General features: G+C 41.0%; 1 protein-coding gene across 8 annotated transcripts in view; it reads right to left on the bottom strand.

Moving 5' to 3' along the window:
• Nucleotides 1-21,956, bottom strand: part of CRTAC1 (cartilage acidic protein 1) — a 526,287-nt gene that overhangs the window by 246,802 nt on the left and 257,529 nt on the right. For all 8 annotated transcript variants that reach the window (XM_077258322.1, XM_077258318.1, XM_077258320.1 and 5 more), the window contains exon 4: nucleotides 2,412-2,548. In XM_077258322.1, coding sequence (XP_077114437.1) covers nucleotides 2,412-2,548 — 137 coding nt within the window. The remainder of the gene's footprint in view (nucleotides 1-2,411; nucleotides 2,549-21,956) is intronic.

The raw sequence follows: 21,956 nt of genomic DNA on the forward strand, positions 1-21,956 counted from the left end.
ATGTCACTGCATGGGGACAATTCATAAATAATTGTAATGTCGGAGAACAGTAATCTTGGTCATATCTTATCAGAGACAGAGCAGATATTGTAAGCAATGGTAATATCACAGCAAATTGGAAGGACCACTGGGCAGGTATAATATTCGTACTATTATACTATATAAAAACATAAATGCAATAATGCACACAGTGATGTCACAGTACAGGTAAAGGGCACTACTATTACCTTATGAGGCTCCCTCAGGGGCTTAGGCGAAACTGCAAGTTCTGCACCCCTCATAGTCACACCACTGACAGTGAAGCCACACAATATGCTGATGAACACTGGTACTGGTAATTGCACACAGTAATGTCACAACAAAGGATTAAAAGGACTATCCAGGCTTATACCATTAGAGACCTTTTAATAAGCCATATTCATGGTAACAGCTCCTGAGCTGCAGTTCCCGGAAATGGCCGATACACAGTGATTAGAGCTGTGCTGTTCTGCTCCTTATTATTAACCACCATTGTTCCTCCTTATAATAATGATCCCCTGTGTGCCTACTTATAATGGCCCCCATGTGCCTCCTTATAATAATGGCCCCCATGTGCCTCCTTATACTAATGATTCCCTATTGTGCCTCCTTATAATAATGACTTCCAGGTGCCTCCTTATACTAATGATTCCCCATTGTGCCTCCTAATAATGATTCCATTGCCTCTCATAATAATGGCCCCCTTGTGGTTTCCCCCATTTTTTTTTAATAATGACCCTCACTGTGCCTCCTTATAATAATGTCCATCATGTGCCTCCTTATACTAATGATTACCCATTGTACCTTCTTATAATAATGATCCTATTGTCTCTCCTTATAATAATGCCCCCGGTGTGCCTCTTGTAATAATGATTCCCCTCTTTTTTTAACTATGACCCCATTGTGCTTCCTTATCAGACTGGGGTGCCAAAGGTGCACCAGTCACATTGATTTTGAAGGCAAATCAAAAGAAACTATTAGATTACTCTCAGTTACAAATTTACCTATGTTTCCCTATAATAACCTTAGTAGTTTGCTACCGCAAAAGATTGATGTGATGCTACCTTTGTACATAAAGAATCAGCATTGTTTGCAAACTGTTCTCATATAGAAGGATGGATGCCCACTTCTGTTCAGGGGCCCCTCCGGGGGAGTCACCTCTTCCCTTGTGGACCAGTCCGAGCCTGCTCCTTATAATAGTAATCCCCCATTTGTGTTTCATTTTAATTATGACTCTAGTGTGCCTCCTTATACTTATGATCCCTTGACAATGCCTTGTTATAATAATGACCCCCCATGGTGTCTCCTTATAATAATGACCCCATTGTGCCTTCTTATAATAATCACCCCCCAAGGTGTCTCCTTATAATAGTGACACCCTATTGTGCCTTCTTATAATAACGACCCCCCATTGCGCCTTGCGCCTCCTTATAATAATGACCCCCATGGTGTCTCCTTATAATAATGACCCCCACTGTGCTTCCTGATAACTGATAATAATGACCCCCCATTGTGCCATCTTATAATAATGCCTCCTGATAATAGTTATTCCCAATTGTGTCTCTTCTTAAAAATCACTCTACATTAGGCATCCCTTGTGCCTGCAAAAGGAGATAAAAAGAAACGAATAATCCCTTCACCCCGCTAACACGCCAAGGGGTGATGGGTTCATTCTTCACGACAGACTTTATGCCGGCGTGTTGCAGTGATGATTGATTATATAACTCATAATACTATTTGTTTTCAGAAAAGCTTCCAGACGTTTATAAAAGCTGTTATAGTGTCAGCCATTACTACTGCTCTAACTGTAAAGAACCCTTTCCTATTTAGATGCCAGAATTTCCTTTCCTCTACACATAATTAAAGCCCCTAGTTCTTTATAAGGTAAATGGAAAGAATACACCATGTGCCTGTCCTCTGTATCATACATATAAATGAGATCTTCTCTGAGACGTCTTTTTTCTTTAACGCTGAAAAATACAACTTTTCCCTCCCATGTAATATTATAATTCCCGCCTGTTATCCTACTCTAGCTTTCATGAACTTGGCTTTAGAAAAACATATATACTGTATTCACACAAACAACAAAATGACTCCCCTAAAAAACTAAATAATTTTTCATTTTGGAGGGTGATACTTTGTTCCTTCATTTCCACTAATACATTAAAATTTAAAGAAAAAGATAACATAAAATATGGCAACAAAGTAAAGTGAATAACAGTAAACCCCTGAGGAAGCCATATAAAACATTATTCTAAGGACAGTTGATGCCATAAGGAAAGTGTGGAGCATGGGTGGGTGAAGTGCGGTATTATTTATTGTATACAATAAGTTACTAAACTTCTACCAATCCAAGGTCCAGGAACTCCAAAACAATGTGGTCCCCATCTTACCTTTCTATCAATGCAGGCCACTGAGCGCCCAGCAAACCGATTGGCAACTCCCCTGCGGATATTGATGTCATCGCTCAGTATATCTTCCCACCGGCCATTACGAAACTTAAACAGCTTGTCGGAATATGTGGCCATACCTGTAAGATAACAAAAAAAAAGTTGGCGATGAACAGAGGGGTCAGCTGGAGTTGTCTTCATCATATTCTTTAAAAGAGTGCACAATACCTCCAAACCAAAGCAAGCGCCCTTGAGGTCCCATGACTATCTTGTGGTCTGGGCAGGATATGTCATAAATTTATTGAGACCCACATGCATCTCAAAAACAGTGCCCCATCAGAAGGTGCCAGGAACGGGGAGGTGGCAACCTGTGAGCAGATATCTCCATTTAGATGATGAGTAGTGTCAAGAATTTGTAAGTTTGCTTATCAAAGTAAGGCCCAATTTATTGCGGGTGTTAGTTGTAGTCTATGGATAAAGCCTGGACTAAGTGTTCAATTTTCCTGCAGCGCCTCCGCAGGAGAAATGAATAATTACACAATGTTCATTCGCATCAATGAGTAGTCTGAGTAATGCAGGATAGGACTGGTCCTCCAAAATGAGAGAAACTCTTCGTAACTGCACTTCACTCTGGCCAAGAGATTAGGATCCAGAACAGAGAACATCCCTTTAATAAACTCCAGCACAGTTCATGCAGTAAATATATCCGTGATAAATCCATCTTTCTTGGAAAGAGAAATAGCTATAATGGTGTCGTCTCAGAAAAACGTTTGAGTAAAAAAGCTGCGTTTTTAGTAGTTGCTCACCATTTTTTTCAACAAAAAAAGTCTGATTCCTAATGTTTGCTGAGAGTCGATATAAAAACATTACGTTAAATACATACACTGGTATGGATTTTAACGAGGATTTTTTCTTCATTTTATTAGCATTTTTTATGTTGGAGTTTTTTTTCCAGCATGGCATTTTTTGATCACTTTTTTTTCCAAGAGGCTTCTATTTTTTAGGGCATTTTTTATGTATAGTGTGTATTTTATAAACGTTTTCTTTCATTTTTGTCAGACAATATGCTTTTAGGAGGAATCTTAAAATGCTAATTTGCAATGTTAAAAAGAGCAAGAAACTAAAACACAATAGAGATTTATTACGCTAAACGCACCAGAATTCTGGCTTAGTTTACACTAAACAACTGTCCTGAATTTCTTGCTTCACATTTATTAAGTGTTTTAGACACTTTTTACGACTTCTTCAATGAGTAGGGTATCGAGTTTTACTTTACTAGTCTAAGTTAGTTGGCTTATTTTGCAGCAATAATTTCTGCAAAGTCATAACCTTCTCAAACCCCATGTTTGGAACCAATAAAATAAAATAAAAAAAGCCTATACTCGCCTCCCGTGCCGGCCCTCGCTCTCCCCAGGGCTCCCATGTTGTTGTTGTGACACATGACCCCAGCACTCAATCAGCGCCGGCGTCACTGTCTCTGCTTCCTGTTGACTTGAACATGAAGAGGAAGTCACATCAGTTGCAGCCCGGACTTCCTCTTCAATTTGTCCGAAGGCGGGGACAGTGACGCCGGCGCTGATTGGGCGCTGAGGTCACGTGTCACAACAACCAGACGTGAGCCCCGGAGAGAGCAAATGCCGACACCACTGGAACAGCGCCAGCACAGAAGATGAGTATTTTTTTTTTTTTATTTTATTGGGACCAAATATTTAGATCAAGAAGGGGTTGTTCAAGTAGTGGAAAAATAATTTTAAGCTATACCTACAAAAAAAAAATGTAAAACACATAATGAATGTGGTGCATGGCATTTAAAAACTTTTTTTTTCAGTTTAGAAGAATCAGTGCCACAAAAAAAAACATGCAATAAAGAAAACTGAAAAAAAAACTGGGCAAAAATACTGCCAGAAATGTGTGTCTATGAAAGTAGCGTAAAAGTCCCAGGTTGGACTTCAACACTTTCCCAAAATACTTTTGGATTGCTGTAGATAGGGCAAGCAAGGAGGAAGTGCCCTAAAGGAACAAAAAAAAAGTTATTTGAACATTTTTTTTATAGAAAATGCCATTAAGAGAAAAAATTGAAACACCAGAATTGCTGTTTTCCCGTTGCAGACCTCTCCTAAAAAATGCAATACAAAGTGATCAAAACGATGTATGTATCCCAAAATGGTAGCAATAAAAATGTCAGCAAGCCTCGCAAAAGCCAAACTCACATACAGCTAAATCAACAGAAAAGTAAAAAAGTTACAGATGTGAGAAAATGGTGACACAAACTTTTTCCTTTTTTTTTCACAAATTTCTGGATTTTTTTTTATCACAAGTTAATAAAAAAAAAAAAAAATATATATATATATATATATATATATATATATGTATACAAGTTTGATATTGCCATAATTATAACGACCTGAAGAATCATATGACCAGGTCATGTTTACTGAACAATGACATTTTTTTTTTTTTTAAAATAGCGGACTTGTGCGTTTTTTTTTTTCAATAATTTTGCAGCACTTGGAATTTCCACAATTTTTCAGTAGATTATATGGAAAATGTCAATGGTGGCATTTAAAACTACAACTTGTCCTGCAAGAAGAAGGTCGTCAAAAAAATAATACGGGTCTTGGAAGAATGTTAGGAAAAATAAACAAAAGCAAAAACGGAACATTGTCTGGTAATGATGTGGTTCAATTTTATTTAAAAAAAAACCATAAAAATAATCTGGGAAAAGTTTGATGGGTTTAGAATCTGATTGGATTTCATGTTTAAAGAGTTTTCCACTTCTGTGAACATTATTCTTTTTTTTGCCTAAAGGCATGTATTTTTGGCTAATAGTAATTTTTATAATTGGGTGTCATTAAAATTTTGCACCGTTTGTCTTCTATAGCCGCTGTGTTACACTGTCTATAGAATGGGTTAACCAAGAATCTGTCCGTGAACCCAATAGTTACATTTTTAACTCTTTTATCAGACTTTTTCAGCACATTTATGGCCACAGACCACATCAAAGTTGAATGTTCATAAAAACATAGCGTTTGTAAAAGAAAAACAATGCAAAACGTTTCATGACACCCAATTGCAAAAATGAATTTTGGCCCCAAATACATGCATTCATGTAAAATAAATAAATAAATTGTCCCCAGAGGTGGGAAACCCCTCTAAGATAAAGAAGGTTAAGTGTAGACCTCGGAGGCTGAGATCTGTTGGACACGGTCATCCAAGCACTTAGATGCCCCAGATTAACAGCCGATCAGTAAATTCGTGTAGCTGTATTGATCTGTGAGAGGAACACTTTGGGCCTCTCCACCGTAAAGCATCGGCCTGTCACTGCCTCCTTGAGCGTACAAGCCGGACAATCCCGCTTCTACGGGAATCTATAATTGAGACATCCTCTTAAACAAAGTGGAATGTTGTTATCTATCAGTGAGCGGAAAGCAAGTAGCAGTTACTTACCTGCAAGGTAAAAATCTCATCAAACGAATGGGTCTATGGATTCTTGCCCATCGTGTATGACCCCATACAAAAGCAAAAAGTCCAAGTTTTTAATACCCTGTAGTTTATTAACTCTTTCTTGGACATACTGTATATACTGTGTATATATACTAAGGTCTGAGAATAGGCATAAAGTCATCTGGGTCCAGGAGCACGAGAGGTAGAGCAAATATCAGGAAACCTCAAAGGAATCCAATGGGATTAGCAAAATAAGGCTGCTTTCTTATATAAATAGTGCCCCTTTTGAACATGGTGGTGTCTGGTATTGCATCCCATTCACTTTAAAATTGCAATTCCAGATAGAGCCCATGTGTCATGGGTTTACGGCAACAGAGAGGAGCCAGAAGATCGCAGCATCTGATATCTCCTACTCCTGTACTGATTAGAAGATCTTCACTTTCATATTAAATGATGCAGGTTTCTTTTAGCAATGCAGGGGCTAATCTGCTCAGTTGAGATATCCTGGATGCTTTCCTGCATTAAGGCTCTCAGCTGTTCACTGTTAGCCACTCCCATCTCCTTTATATTCTGGGCCCTGGAAAGCACTCATCAGAGCGGGCTTATGCGGCATAGTTGGAGGTTGTTAGTGGTTATTATTGGAGAAGGTGTTTGGTGGATTTATCTGAGATTGTTGAAAGGTTTTAGGTGTGTGATAAATCCATTTCTTCTCCTACTTTGGTATAACCCCATCCTCCACTCCTTGGTGCATTCCTCTGTTGTATGTGTGAGTATATTTGTATGTTTGATATTTTTCATTATCCCTGTTTGTATTACCTTGTTAGTCTGGTTGGTGTATCACGGTACACTACTACTCTCCTCTTCTCTGGGTGAGGGAAGGGTACAGACTAATGAAGGATTCAGGAGCTGAGACAAGGTACGTGGCCCCAGCGTCTACACCATCAGAAGTAATCCGGGAAACAGGGTGAGCTAGGGCGGGCCTAGTGTTAGGGACAGGGAAAGAGCCCCTGGTCCCGGGACACCATGTGATGCTGTTTCTGGAAGTAGGCAGCAATGGTTTTCATGGCTGACATAGGCGCTGTGCCCCCTCTGGCACGGCCCTAATATGTTCCTAGGCAGTTGTATATAGAATGTATTTGCTGCTGCTCACAGTGGTGAAAAGTGGTACTAGAAGTGTATTAATTCCTTGTTCTTGGTGATCATTATTATTATTAATATTATTTATTTATATAGCACCATTAATTCCATGGTGCTGTACATGAGAAAGGGGTTACGTACAGAGTTATAGATATCGTTTACAGTAAACAAATTTACAATGACAGACTGGTACAGAGGGGAGAGGACCCTGTCATTGCGGACTTACAATCAACTGAATAATGGGGAGAGACAGAAGGTCGGGGTGCAGCAGTTCTGGTGGTGGTGAGGTGGCAGTTCTGGTGGTGGTGAGGCGGCAGCTCGAATGGTGGTGAGGTGGCAGCTCGGGTGGTGGTGAGGTGGCAGCTCTGGTGGTGGTGAGGCGGTAGAATGGTTATTGCAGGCTGTAGGCTTTCCTGAAGAGATAGGATTTCAGATTCCATCTAAAGGATCCGAGGGTGGTGGATAATCGGACATGTGGAGGCATGGAATTCCAGAGGATGGGGGATATTCGGGAGAAATCTTGGAGGTGGTTGTGTGAGGAACGAATAAGTGTGGAGGAGAGTAGGAGGTCTTGGCAGGATCGAAGATTATGTGAGGGAAGATATTGGGAAATTAGTTCAGAGATATAGGGAGGGGACAGGTTGTGGATGGCTTTGTAGATCAGTGTTAGTAGTTTGAACTGGATTTGTTGGGGAATTGGGAGCCAGTGGAGGGATTTGCAGAGGGGAGAAGCAGGGGAGTAGTGAGGAGAAAGGTGGATTAGCTGGGCAGCAGAGTTGGGACAGACTGGAGCAGTGCAAGGGAGTTAGAGGGGAGGCCACAGAGGAGGGTGTTGCAGTAGTCGAGGCGGAAGATGATGAGGGCATGCACAAGAGTTTTAGTAGATTGTGGGCTGAGAAAGGGATAGATACTGGCAATATTTTTGAGTTGGAGGCGATAGGAGGTGGCAAGAGTTTGGACGTGCGGTTTGTAGGACAGGGCAGAGTTGAGAGTTACCCCGAGGCAGCGGATTTCAGGTGCGGGAGAGAGTGTGATGCAGTTTACCATAATAGATAAATCAGGTAGGAGGGATACGCGAGATGGGGGAAAGATGATGAGTTTGGTTTTGTCTACATTGAGTTTTAGGAAGCGAGAGGTGAAGAACTAGGATATGGCTGATAGACACTCCGGGATTCTGGACAGCAGAGAGGTGACATCTGGGCCAGAGAGGTAGATCTGAGTGTCGTCCGCATACAGGTGGTACTGGAAGCCATGGGACTTTATGAGTTGTCCTAGGCCAAGGGTGTAGATGGAAAAAAGTAGGGGCCCCAGGACAGAGCCTTGAGGAACACCAACAGGAAGAGGGCGGGATGAGGAGGTAGTGTGGTGGAAAACGCTAAATGTGAGGTCGGAAAGGTATGAAGCAATCAAGGGCAGGGCAAGGTCTTTGATGCCAAGGGAAGAAATAATCTGTACCAGTAGGCAGTGGTCAACAGTGTCGAAGGCAGAGGGCAGGTCGAGAAGGAGGAGGATGGAGAACTGTGTGTTAGCTTTGGCTGTGAGTAAGTCATTAGTAATTTTGGTCAGGGCAGTTTCGGTGGAGTGGTGGGGACGGAAGCCAGATTGGAGGTTGTCAAGGAGAGAGTTAGATGAGAGGTGGGAGGAAAGTTGAGCATGGACATGCTGCTCAAGGAGTTTTGAAGCAAATGGGAGCAGTGACATGGGGCGATAGCTGGGCGTAGCAGTTGGGTCAAGGTTAGTTTTTTTGAGGATGGGTGTGATGGTGGCATGTTTGAAGACAGAGGGGAAGGTACCAGAAGATAGTGATAGGTTGAATAGAGTGTATTGTGTATTGTTGATAGGTTGAATACATTTCCTATTTATAAACAGTACAATAAGTGTTATTGGGGTTCCAAAAACTCGAGATATATTTATAACCTTGTTAGGATGTTATTTCTATTGCATATATTATAATGAACAATGAACAGCACAATACCAATAGGCGGGTGTTCAGGCCTCCTCAGCAATGTATTCAGTACTTGCCCAAATCCAGACAACTATAAAAGGGTTGAGCTTGAGAAAGGCTCAGTGTGAGCCGAAACGTCGCTATGCTATGTGGGTTTGAATAAAATCCACCTTTTTTCACCTTGAATTTTATGGAGGGCTGCCTTCCATTTTATGGTTGTCTAGAAAAATAGATAGATAGATAGATAGATAGATAGATAGATAGATAGATGTTAGCCAAGTAATAGATACATGTCCTGAGACATATTATTAGTGCCGTGCGTGTGCAGTTTTTTGTACATGTACTAAATGAATAAATGAAAAAAACGACGTGGAGTGCCCCAGCAAAGGTAAAGCAGACAGCTGTGGGCTTATATGATCAGCCTGTGAAGGTCTCTGGTTATTGTGCCCTTCCCAGCCTAAAAATTCAATGAGACTCGATGACAACAATGAGCGTCATTACCTGGCGCCTGCAAATAGCAGACACTTTACTGCTATTCACAGATGAAGGAGCCAGATTTGTGGAACATGGACTACATTGGACCTGCGTGGCAGCATTTTGGGTAATACATTTATTTTTGTCTTTTTATATCCTTCAGGAATTTCTTGATTACTTCGGAAGTGCATGGAATTTTTATTTTTTATTTTCAATAAATTGGGAGGGATAGTATGGGGGAGTCTTTATTCAAATAAAGTGTTTTTTGTGTGTATTATTGATTACTGGATTAGTAATGGGGGTGTCTTATAGATGCCTCTCTGTTACTAACACCAGGGCCTGATGACAGCTGTGATTTTTCACAAATCACAGCTGACATCAACCCCAACTACCATTACCCCAATTGCCTCCAGGATATTAGGTAGAGGTGGGCAAAGGAGTGCCAGAATTGACACATCTTATGGTGCATCTTAGTTTATGCGCCATGTCTGGGGTGGCTGCGGGCTGGTATTTTTAGGCTGGGAAGGGTCCAATAACCATGGACCTTCCCAGCTTGATAATATCGGCACACATCTGACTGCTTTATCTTGGCTGGTTATCAAAAATAAGGGGGACCTCACGTCATTTATTTTATAATTTATTAAACCAGGCTAAAAATACCTGCATAAACGTATGCACAGTGCATGTCCTTTTTTTAACTCTGCATGATGACCCTCTAAAATTATGAGCGAGCAACGCATGACGACCCTGTTGATATGGTGGAGAATGTGCAGTATGTAGCCCTGTAAAGGACTTTTGTTTTAATTGTGCAGATGTATGCAAATACGGCAATGGCAATTAAAACCTGTCTATAAGCCTGCTGTAATCTATGCTCTCTCTCATATAACAACTCTCCCTGGACTGCATCATGGCTGATGACAGTGTGCCGAGCATCGCATTATAAAAGACCCCATGACAAGATGCGGCTGGCCAATCAAAGTAATGCCATGGCTATGGCGTTATTGTGTATTGTATGCAATCCCCGCATGTTTATTGGCTGTCTAATGGGGACTTGAGCATGGAGCTCGAGAACCCACGATACTTGATTGAGTAACAAGCGTAACTGAGCACTCCGATGCGCGATTAAGTATTGAACAGTGGCGCGCATGCTCACTCATCACTAATAGATAGGACATATGGGGATAGATAGAGATAATAGATAGACGGATGAAAGACGGATACTGTAGATGGATGATAGATGGATAATAGATAGATAATTGATAGATAGATAATAGATTGATAAACAGATATATAGAAAATAGATAGATGATAGATAGATAGATAGATAGAGAGATAGATAGATAGATAGATAGATAGATAGATAGATACTATCTATACCTACTGTATCCTCACCCATCCCTTGTAGATTGTGCGCCCTCACGGGCAGGGTCCTCTCTCCTCCTGTACCAGTTATGACTTGTATTGTTTAAAGGGAACCTATCACCTGAATTTGGCGGGACCAGTTTTGGGTCATATGGGTGGGGTTTTCGGGAGTTTGATTCACCCTTTCCTTACCCGCTGGCTGCATGCTGGCCGCAATATTGGATTGAAGTTCATTCTCTGTCCTCCATAGTACACGCCTGTGTAAGGCAATATTGCCTTGCGCAGGCGTGTACTCCGGAGGACAGAGAATGAACTTCAATCCAATATTGCAGCCAGCATGCAGCCAGCGGGTAAGGAAAGGGTGAATCAAACTCCCGAAAACCCCACCCATATGACCCAAAACTGGTCCCGCCAAATTCAGGTGATAGATTCCCTTTAAGATTACTGTACTTGTTTTTATTATGTATACCCCTCCTCACATGTAAAGCGCCATGGAATAAATGGCGCTATAACAATAAATAATAATAATAATAATAATAATAATAAATAGATAGATAGATAGATAATAGATAGATAGTACAATCACTTGTTTCTGCCTCTCCCTCTGATACAAACATCCTCTTTGCTCGGTCTATAGCCGGCCGTCGATGTGAAGAATACATATTAATAATATTTTCTTTTAGAATAATAAAGATGCTGCCGGGTTCCACCGCTGATAATTCCATCAATGCTTCTCAGGTGTAAACATCAGGGAGGGAATACATACAGAATACTCCTGCAAAAATAGAATTATCTTCTAGATTTCTCTGTTTTATGCTGCAACAATGTTTCCTCATTACTCTGTGTAATATAAAAGCTAGAGAGGAGGAGAGAACAGAGGGAGAACATGGGGACGGAGAGAGGGGCGAGAGCAGGGAGAGAGGATAAGAAGAGACGAGGACAGAGAGCGAGAAGAGGAAGAAAGGAGGAAAGGAGGAGAAGAGACAGGAGAACGCTGAGATGGGAAGAAAGAGGGACATGGAGGACAAGGAGGAGAAAAAATGGGGAGTAGCAAGACTTTGGAAATTGTCCTAAGGAGTGTGGAAGGTGTTGGAAAGAAAGCGATCATAAGTCTGAGGGGTGAAGCACAACACTATAAAGGTCGGTTCTCCTGCGCCCCCTCTGCTCTATGTTCACTGCTTGTCCATGATTAAAAAAGAGATTCTGCCTTTTTTCTTTCCTGTTTTTCCCTGTTAATGCGCTCTGTTTGGTATTACAATATGCAAGTGACTGCAACTGAGCTGCAATACCACATACGGCCTGAGGACGAGCGTGGCGCTGTTTGTGTAAAGAGAACAACAAACTAAAACAGACCTTCTTTTTGCTAATCCTGGACAAGATGCACATTACATAATTTTCATGATAATGTGACCTTTTCAGCTATTATCTGTAGATTCATTGCATTGCATGGAGTCGCCCACCCCTCTGTTACACCAGACAAACAGGATTTTTAACCTTAACCCCCACTTTTTTGGTCAAGGTTAAGTGTAGTGTCATTGGTGGTCGGCCCGGGGCCTTTGGAAATCCATGGGCATGCTAATACAGAGGGAGGTGCGGACGCTGGGAGTTGTAGTACTCATGTTGACCCAACAACTCCCTGTAGGCAACGTGAGGTCTCTCAATCCAAACCATTGGGATGGGAAGCTTTGAAGACTGAGGTGCAGGTTCGCATTTGGGAGAACTAAGTACTTACTCAAAAAGACAGATTTCGAGATTATGGACACCTTTGGAGGCTTTTTATAGAATGAAATGTATGTAGTTTGGGCTAAAAATATTTATTTATTTATTATTATTTATTTATATATTTATTTAAATCACCAGGCATGTTATTAAAGACCCTTTCGCTGCCAAAGAGTAGCAGACCTCTAAATATCACCCCTTTCACTTGGGATCTTGACATTAACCCCTTCAATGCTGGCAACGCCAATCATTTGATAATTCTTCCTTTCACTCCTCTAGACCACCAGGACCTTAATATTAATCCTACACTGTGTTAATCTACCAGATATTCCCAATCCTGGTTGCCTATTATCCTTTCCGCCAATTTAGACCTCCAGAAATTGAAAAATTAACCTCTCCATAATGTAAACAAAATAGTTTCTTTTTTTTATTATTATTGTTTTTTTTTTGTTTTTTTGTGTGCACGTTTTGAACAATAAGTAACATGGGCAAAAAATGGCATCAAGGGACTCGGTTTTGCTAAAGGTCTCATTATATCTGAAGCCACAGGGACCTTTATCATTCAGTAACTTTTATATTAATATGAAATAAATATTATTTACAATCCTTTTAAATGAAAAATCCTTTCTTTTTACATCATAGAAACACACAACAGTGTTTTCCGTCCGACTCCAGGTAATTACCGACTCTCCATCATTACACCAGATAATTAACAGTGAACCGCCAGCAGTCAAAACACAAAGCGCGGCGCTAATGGATCGTTAAATGCTGTGTATTTTGACTTGCCAGTCACTTTTGCAGCTTGATCGGCCGAAGATTAGAAAATTCGATATTTTATTGTTGTAAAAAAGCAAATATATAGTTCTGAATAAAACATGATCAAGGTAATTGTCTGCTTGGGAAAAGTCAGATCTCTGTTATACGTTCATTTCTGTGCAGCGAATAAGATTCTGACCCAAAAGACAGAGGATACCTCTCTTGCGTCAGTTATTTTTATCTGTGCGCAGTCTGTGTTTTTAAAGGGGTTGTCCAGGCTTGGAGTGCAAGTCTATGTGACTGCAGAGCTGTGAATCTTCACAGCCTTGTGTAGATTCTCCAGTGTCAGAGCCGGTAACAGGCACTTGTGACTGCAAGTATGCAATTTGCATACTCCCGGCCACATTCCGACTAGACGTGCCCAGCTTGCATTGAGAGATGCCGTGCACGTCTAGTTGGCATGTGACCAAAAGTATGCAAATCACATAAAAAACTCCTGACCGGAGAATCCTTTTGTAGATATTTTTCATAGGTTTCTTTTGCACTGTAAAACGCAGCGGATTTTCCACAAATGATCATCCAGTTTTAACTGATACATTATTAAGAGTCAATGGGTAAAACAAAGTTCAGTCTACCAGCTTCAGTGAAAAAAAAAAAAAGGAGGATGATCAAGAAAGGATCCAACTAGGACGACACCTGAGAACAATATGTGTCCCATTCCTCTTGGATGGTAATTGCATTTTTGTGTGAACATAGTCTTAGGCCGGCGTCACACTGGCGAGTTTTACGGACGTAAGAGCGCAGAAACTACGTCCGTAAAACTCGCATAACATACGGCACAATTATTCTCAATGGGGCTGCTCCTATCAGCCGTATATTACGGATCTGTAATATACGGCTTTCTACGGCCGTACAAGATCGCAGCATGCTGCGTTTGTCAGCGTATTGTGCAAAAAAAAAAATCGCCAATAAAAGTCTATGGGGGCGAGAAAAATACGGATTCCACACGGACCAGCAGTGTGACTTGCGAGAAATACGCAGCGGTGTTAGTGAAAAGTCGGTAATTCAATTGCCGGCTTTTCATTTCTCCTGCACAAACCCGACATGATATGAGACATGATTACATACAGTAAACCATCTCATATCCCCTTTTTTTTTGCATATTCCACACTACTAATGTTAGTAGTGTGTATGTGCAAAATTTCAGCGCTGTAGCTGCTAAAATAAAGGGTTAAATGGCGGAAAAAATTGGCGTGGGCTCCCGCGCAATTTTCTCCGCCAGAATGGTAAAGCCAGTGACTGAGGGCAGATATTAATAGCCAGGAGAGGGTCCATGGTTATTGCCCCCCCCCCGTGGCTAAAAACATCTGCCCCCAGCCACCCCAGAAAAGGCACATCTGGAAGATGCGCCTATTCTGGCACTTGGCCACTCTCTTCCCACTCCCTGTAGCGGTGGGATATGGGGTAATGAAGGGTTAATGCCACCTTGCTATTGTAAGGTGACATTAAGCCAGATTAATAATGGAGAGGCGTCAATTATGTCACCTATCCATTATTAATCCAATTGTTTGAAAGGGTTAAAAAACACACACACACATGATTTAAAAGTATTTTAATGAAATAAACACAGCGGTTGTTTTAATAATTTATTGTTCTCTCAAATCCATTTCCAGGCCCTCGCTTGGCAAAATAATAAACGCCATTTAACCCTTTATTTCAGCAGCTACAGCGCTGAAATTTTGCACATACACACTACTAACATTAGTAGTGTGGAATATGCAAAAAAAAGGGATATGAGATGGTTTACTGTATGTAATCATGTCTCATATCCTGTCGGGTTTGTGCAGGAGAAATGAGAAGCCGGCAATTGAATTACCGGCTTTTCACAGATATCGCGCTGAATGAAATCTAAATACAGAATATATATATATGTGTCTCAATGACATATATATATATATATATATATATATATATATATATATATATACTGTATATATGTTTTCCCGAACATTTGAGCACATAAATCCATTAGATGTCGGTTTTGCAAGCCTGCGCGAAAATCTCGCAGTACGGATGCCATACGGATTACATACGGAGGATGACATGCGCAAAATACGCTGACACACCCTGACTACGGATCAATATTTTGGGAACATTTCTCCGTATTACGGCCGTAGTACGGACGTATAATACGTGGCGTATTGTCTTACGCCAAGTGTGACGCCGGCCTAAGGCTACGTGCACACGTCAGGATTTCTTGCAGAAATTTCCTGACAAAAAAACGGACATTTCTGCCAGAAATCCGCATGCGTTTTTTTCGCGTTTTTATGCGTTTTTTGTGCATTTCTTATGCGTTTTTTGTGCGTTTGTTATGCGTTTTTGTGCGAGTTTTTTGCATTTTTTTCGCGATTTTTATGCCTTTTTTGAGTGTTTTTTCCAATGCATAGAATAGCGGGAAAAACGCGAAAAATCCACAAAATTAATGAACATGTTCTTTTTTTTTTACCGCATCATGTGCACAAAAATTGCAGAATGCATTCTGAGGGTATGTGCACACGTCCGGAATGCATGCAGAATTTTCCTGAGATAAACCTGAGGTTTTCTGCAGGAATTCTGCATGCGTATTTTTTGCGTTTTTTGCACGGATTTTGCACGGTTTTTTTATGATTGTGATTTTATGCAGATTTTTAGCGTTTTTTTCCGGACACTCCAAATGGCATAATACAATGGGAAATCCGCAAAAAAATCCGCAAAAATAATGCTTCTTTTCCCGCAATGCGTTTTTGTTGCGGAAAAAAAACGCATCACGTGCACAAAAAATGCGGAATGATAGGATGCATACGTATGCGTTTTTTATGCGTTTTTATAGCATTTTTATCGCGAAAAAAACTCGAAAATTTCTGAACGTGTGCACATACCCTAAGGCCGGCGTCACACTCGGCGTAAGACAATACGGTCCGTTATTTACGGCCGTACTACGGCCGTAATACGGTGAAATGTTCCCAAAATAGTGATCCGTAGTCAGGGTGTGTCAGCGTATTTTGCGCATGGCATTCTCCGTATGTAATCCGTATGGCTTCCGTACTGCGAGATTTTCGCGCAGGCTTGCAAAACCGACATCTAATGGATTTATGGGCTCAAATGTTAGGGAAAACATATATACAGTATATATATATATGTCATTGAGACACATATATATATATATTCTGTATTTAGATTTCATTCAGCGCGATCTATGTGAAAAGCCGGTAATTCAATTGCCGGCTTTTCATTTCTCCTGCCTAAACCCGACATGATATGAGACATGATTACATACAGTAAACCATCTCATATCCCCTTTTTTTTGCAGATTCCACACTACTAATGTTAGTAGTGTGTATGTGCAAAATTTCAGCGCTGTAGCTGCTAAAATAAAGGGTTAAATGGCGGAAAAAATTGGCGTGGGCTCCCGCGCAATTTTCTCCGCCAGAATGGTAAAGCCAGTGACTGAGGGCAGATATTAATAGCCAGGAGAGGGTCCATGGTTATTGCCCCCCCCCCCCGGCTACAAACATCTGCCCCCAGCCACCCCAGAAAAGGCACATCTGGAAGATGCGCCTATTCTGGCACTTGGCCACTCTCTTCCCACTCCCTGTAGTGGTGGGATATGGGGTAATGAAGGGTTAATGCCACCTTGCTATTGGAAGGTGACATTAAGCCAGATTAATAATGGAGAGGCATCAATTATGTCACCTATCCATTATTAATCCAATTGTAGGAAAGGGTTAAAAAACACACACACACGATTTAAATGGATTTTAATGAAAGAAACAAACAGGTTGTTTTAATAATTTATTGCTCGCTCAATCCTTAGGAAACCCTCGCTTGGCAAAACAAAAAATGCACAAGATACATACCCTCTGTTGAACCGTCACGTCCCACGAGGTAATCCATCTGAAGGGGTTAAAATAATTTACAAGCAGGAGCCCTGCAAAGGCAGCTGTGCTCGTGCCTGTAATTCCCCGGAGAATTAATGAAATGTAGGTCATTGACCTACATTTCCTTCAGTCGCGGTGATGCGCCCCCTGGTGGATGTCCTCATATGACCTGGAGCGTGGGAAAAAGTTCCCAGGCTGCAGTTCATGAGAACATCCACCAGAGGGCGCATCACCGCGACTGAATGTAAGTATAGATCACTGCTTTCCTTTCAGCACCCGGGGATTACAGGCACGAGCGAGTGGTTTATCGCAGCTCGTGCCTGTAATATTAGTTAAACCCTTCAGATGGATTACCTCGTTGGACGTGATCTGACATCAGAAGGTATGTATCTTGTGCGTTTATTATTTTGCCAAGCGAGGGTGTTGCTGATGGATTGAGAGAGCAATAAATTATTAAAACAACCTGTTTGTTTCTTTCATTAAAATACTTTTTAATCATGTCTGTGTGTGGTTTTTAACCCTTTCCTACAATTGGATTAATAATGGATAGGTGTCATAATTGACACCTCTCCATTATTAATCTGGCTTAATGTCACCTTACAATAGCAAGGTGGCATTAACCCTTCATTACCCCATATCCCACCGCTACAGGGAGTGGGAAGAGAGTGGCCAAGTGCCAGAATAGGCGCATCTTCCAGATGTGCCTTTTCTGGGGTGGCTGGGGGCAGATGTTTTTAGCCACGGGGGGGGGGGCCAATAACCATGGACCCTCTCCTGGCTATTAATATCTGCCCTCAGTCACTGGCTTTACCATTCTGGTGGAGAAAATTGCGCGGGAGCCCACGCCAATTTTTTCCGCCATTTAACCCTTTATTTTAGCAGCTACAGCGCTGAAATTTTGCACATACACACTACTAACATTAGTAATGTGGAATATGCAAAAAAAAAGGGGATATGAGATGGTTTACTGTGTGTAATCATGTCTCATATCCTGTCGGGTTTGTGCAGGAGAAATGAAAAGCCGGCAATTGAATTACCGACTTTTCACTAACACCGCTGCGTATTTCTCGCAAGTCACACTGCTGGTCCGTGTGGAATCCGTATTTTTCTCGCCCCCATAGACTTTCATTGGCGATTTTTTTGCGCAATACGGTGACAAACGCAGCATGCTGCGATTTTGTACGGCCGTAGAAAGCTGTATAATACTGAACCGTAATATACGGCTAATAGGAGCAGCCCCATTGAGAATAATTGTGCCGTTTATTTTGCGAGTTTTACGGACGTAGTTTATGCGCTCATACGTCCGTAAAACTCGCCAGTGTGACGCCGGCCTAAAAGTCAAGAGATGTTATCGCAAAAATAAGGAGACATCTACAGGTCTGGAAAAAGTCAGCCGATACGAGGACTCAACAAATGTTGAGGTTGGCATCAAGAGTTTCTAAAATACATCAAATGTGGCGCAAGTCGTGTTGTCCATTATTGTCTTACATTTTGCGTAATACGATAGTTTTGTTGTGTTTGTGATATAAACGACTGAGCGTCCAAACACTGAAAAATAAGATTGTCATTCGGAATGTAATGAAACCAAGCAGGAAAGCAGAGCTACCATATGTAATTAATTAACTACTCTAATAACTTCATTAGCGCGGAGCTTAGTGCCAGATGTGAGCATGATTGTCCCACCACGAAATCTGCTCCAGGATTTTACTACTCAGACACTTATGAAAAGCAGAACTGGTTTGTTGTTGTTCTTTTTGGACACTTCTCATTCTGTATTTTTCTTTTTTACTTTGAAGTGTAAAACATTGCGCGACTTTAGGAACTTTAATGAAAATTGGGCCTAATGGATCTGCAGATATCAGGGAAGTGTTTACTTTGTAGTCACTGGGTCAGAAAAAATATTGATGCATTGGAATAATGAGCCTTAGGCCGGCGTCACACTTGGCGTAAGACAATACGCCACGTATTATACGTCCGTACTACGGCCGTAATACGGAGAAATGTTCCCAAAATAGTGATCCGTAGTCAGGGTGTGTCAGCGTATTTTGCGCATGGCATCCTCCGTATGTAATCCGTATGGCATCCGTACTGCGAGATTTTCGCGCAGGCTTGCAAAACCGACATCTAATGGATTTATGTGCTCAAATGTTCGGGAAAACATATATACAGTATATATATATATATATGTCATTGTGACACATATATATATATTCTGTATTTAGATTTCAATCAGCGCGATATCTGTGAACAGCCGGTAATTCAATTGCCGGCTTTTCATTTCTCCTGCACAAACCCGACAGGATATGAGACATGGTTTACATACAGTAAACCATCTCATATCCCCCTTTTTTTTGCATATTCCACACTACTAATGTTAGTAGTGTGTATGCAAAATTTCAGCGCTGTAGCTGCTAAAATAAAGGGTTAAATGGCGGAAAAAATTGGCGTGGGCTCCCGCGCAATTTTCTCCGCCAGAGTGGTAAAGCCAGTGACTGAGGGCAGATATTAATAGCCAGGAGAGGGTCCATGGATATTTACGTCCGTAAAACTCGCCAGTGTGACGCCGGCCTTAGAGTTTACCGAATGCAAAAGCCCCTCGGGAATAAGAGTGGTCATCGTTTTTCAACTTCCAGTTCTGTGTTTTTTATGGGGGTTCCATTTATGATCTTGGTTTCTAGACATATGGCCCAGATTTATCAAGATTCACATTTTGCACCCAAGTCTTGATAAATGGTGACCTGAGGTAGGATCCCCCAAATTCATTAAAAATTGTGCACATCTTAATATATCTGGTGCCTCCTCACTAGAAATTTCTGCCAAAATGTTGAACACTTTGGTGGCATAAATTTTTATGAATTTGTCAAACTCTGACCACTTCTTAAAAAATTGGTCTAATTGGTTGTGCAAATACTGAGTGACATTTAACCCCTTCATGACCTAGCCTATTTTGACCTTAATGACCTGGCCGTTTTTTGCAATTCTGACCAGTGTCCCTTTATGAGGTAATAACTCAAGAACGCTTCAACGGATCCTAGCGGTTCTGAGACTGTTATTTCGTGACATATTGGGCTTCATGTTAGTGGTATATTTAAGTCGATAAATTTTGCGTTTATTTGTGAAAAAAATTGAAATTTGGCTAAAATTTATGAAAATTTTGCAATTTTCAAATTTTGAATTTTTATTCTGTTAAACAAGAGAGTTATGTGACACAAAATAGTTAATAAATGACATTACCCACATGTCTACTTTCCATCAGCACAATTTTGGAAACAAAATTTTTTTTTTGCTAGGAAGTTATAAGGGTTAAAATTTGACCAGCGATTTCTCATTTTTACAACGAAATTTACAAAACCATTTTTTTTAGGGACCACCTCACATTTAAAGTCAGTTTGATGGGGCTATGTGGCTGAAAATACCCAAAAGTGACACCATTCTAAAAACTACACCCCTCAAGGTACTCAAAACCACATTCAAGAAGTTTATTAACCCTTCAGGTGTTTCACAGCAGCAGAAGCAACATGAAAGGAACAAATTAACATTTAACTTTTTAAGTCACAAAAATGATCTTTTAGCAACAATTTTTTTATTTTCCCAAGGGTAAAAAGAGAAACTGAACCCCAAAAGTTATTGTACAATTTGTCCTGAGTACGCCGATACCCCATATGTGGGGGGAACCACTGTTTGGGCGCACGACAGGGCTCGGAAGGGAAGGAGCGCCATTTGACTTTTTCAATGAAAAATTGGCTCCAATCTTTAGCGGACACCATGTCGCGTTTGGAGAGCCCCCGTGTACCTAAACATTGGAGCTCCCCCACAAGTGACCCCATTTTGGAAACTAGGCCCTCCAAGAAGCTTATCTAGATGCATAGTGAGCACTTTAAACCTACAGGTGCTTCACAAATTGATCCGTAAAAATGAAAAAGTACTTTTTTTCACAAAAAAATTCTTTTATCCTCAATTTTTTCATTTTCACATAGGCAACAGGATAAAATGGATCCTAAAATGTGTTGGGCAATTGCTCCTGAGTACACCGATACCTAATATGTGGTAACAAACCACTGTTTGTGCACACGGCAAGGCTCGGAAGGGAAGGAGCACCATTTGACTTTTGAATGAAAAATTAGCTTTAATCGTTATCGGACACCATGTCGCGTTTGGAGAGCCCCTGGGTGCCTAAACATTGAAGCTCCCCCACATGTGACCCCATTTTGGAAACTAGACCCCCCAAGGAACTTATCTAGATGTGCAATGACCACTTTAAACCCCCAAGTGCTTCACAGAAGTTTCTAACGCAGAGCTGTGAAAATAAAAAATCATTTTTCTTTCCTCAAAAATTATTTTTTAGCCCGCAATTTTTTATTTTCACAAGAGTAACAGGAGAAATTGGACCCCAAAGGTTGTTGTCCAGTTTGTCCTGAGTACACTGATACCCCATATGTGGGGGTAAACCACTGTTTGGGCACACGTCGGGGGTTGGAAGGGAAGTAGTGACATTTTGGAATGCAGACTTTGATGGAATGGTCTGCGGGCGTCACATTGCGTTTGTAGATATCCCCCACAAGTGACCCCATTTTGGAAACTAGACCCCCAAGGAACTTATCTAGATGTGTGGTGAGTACTTTGAACCCCCAAGTGCTTCACAGAAGTTTATAACGCAGAGTCGTGAAAATAAAAAATAATTTTTCTTTCCCCAAAAATTATGTTTTAGCAAGCAATTTTTTATTTTTGCAAGAGTAACAGGAGAAATTGGACCCCAAGCCATAACCGTAATCACAACCCTAACCCCAACACACC

The sequence above is a fragment of the Ranitomeya variabilis genome, chromosome 4 (assembly GCF_051348905.1).
Source record: "Ranitomeya variabilis isolate aRanVar5 chromosome 4, aRanVar5.hap1, whole genome shotgun sequence".
Classification (NCBI taxonomy): Eukaryota; Metazoa; Chordata; class Amphibia; order Anura; family Dendrobatidae; genus Ranitomeya; species Ranitomeya variabilis.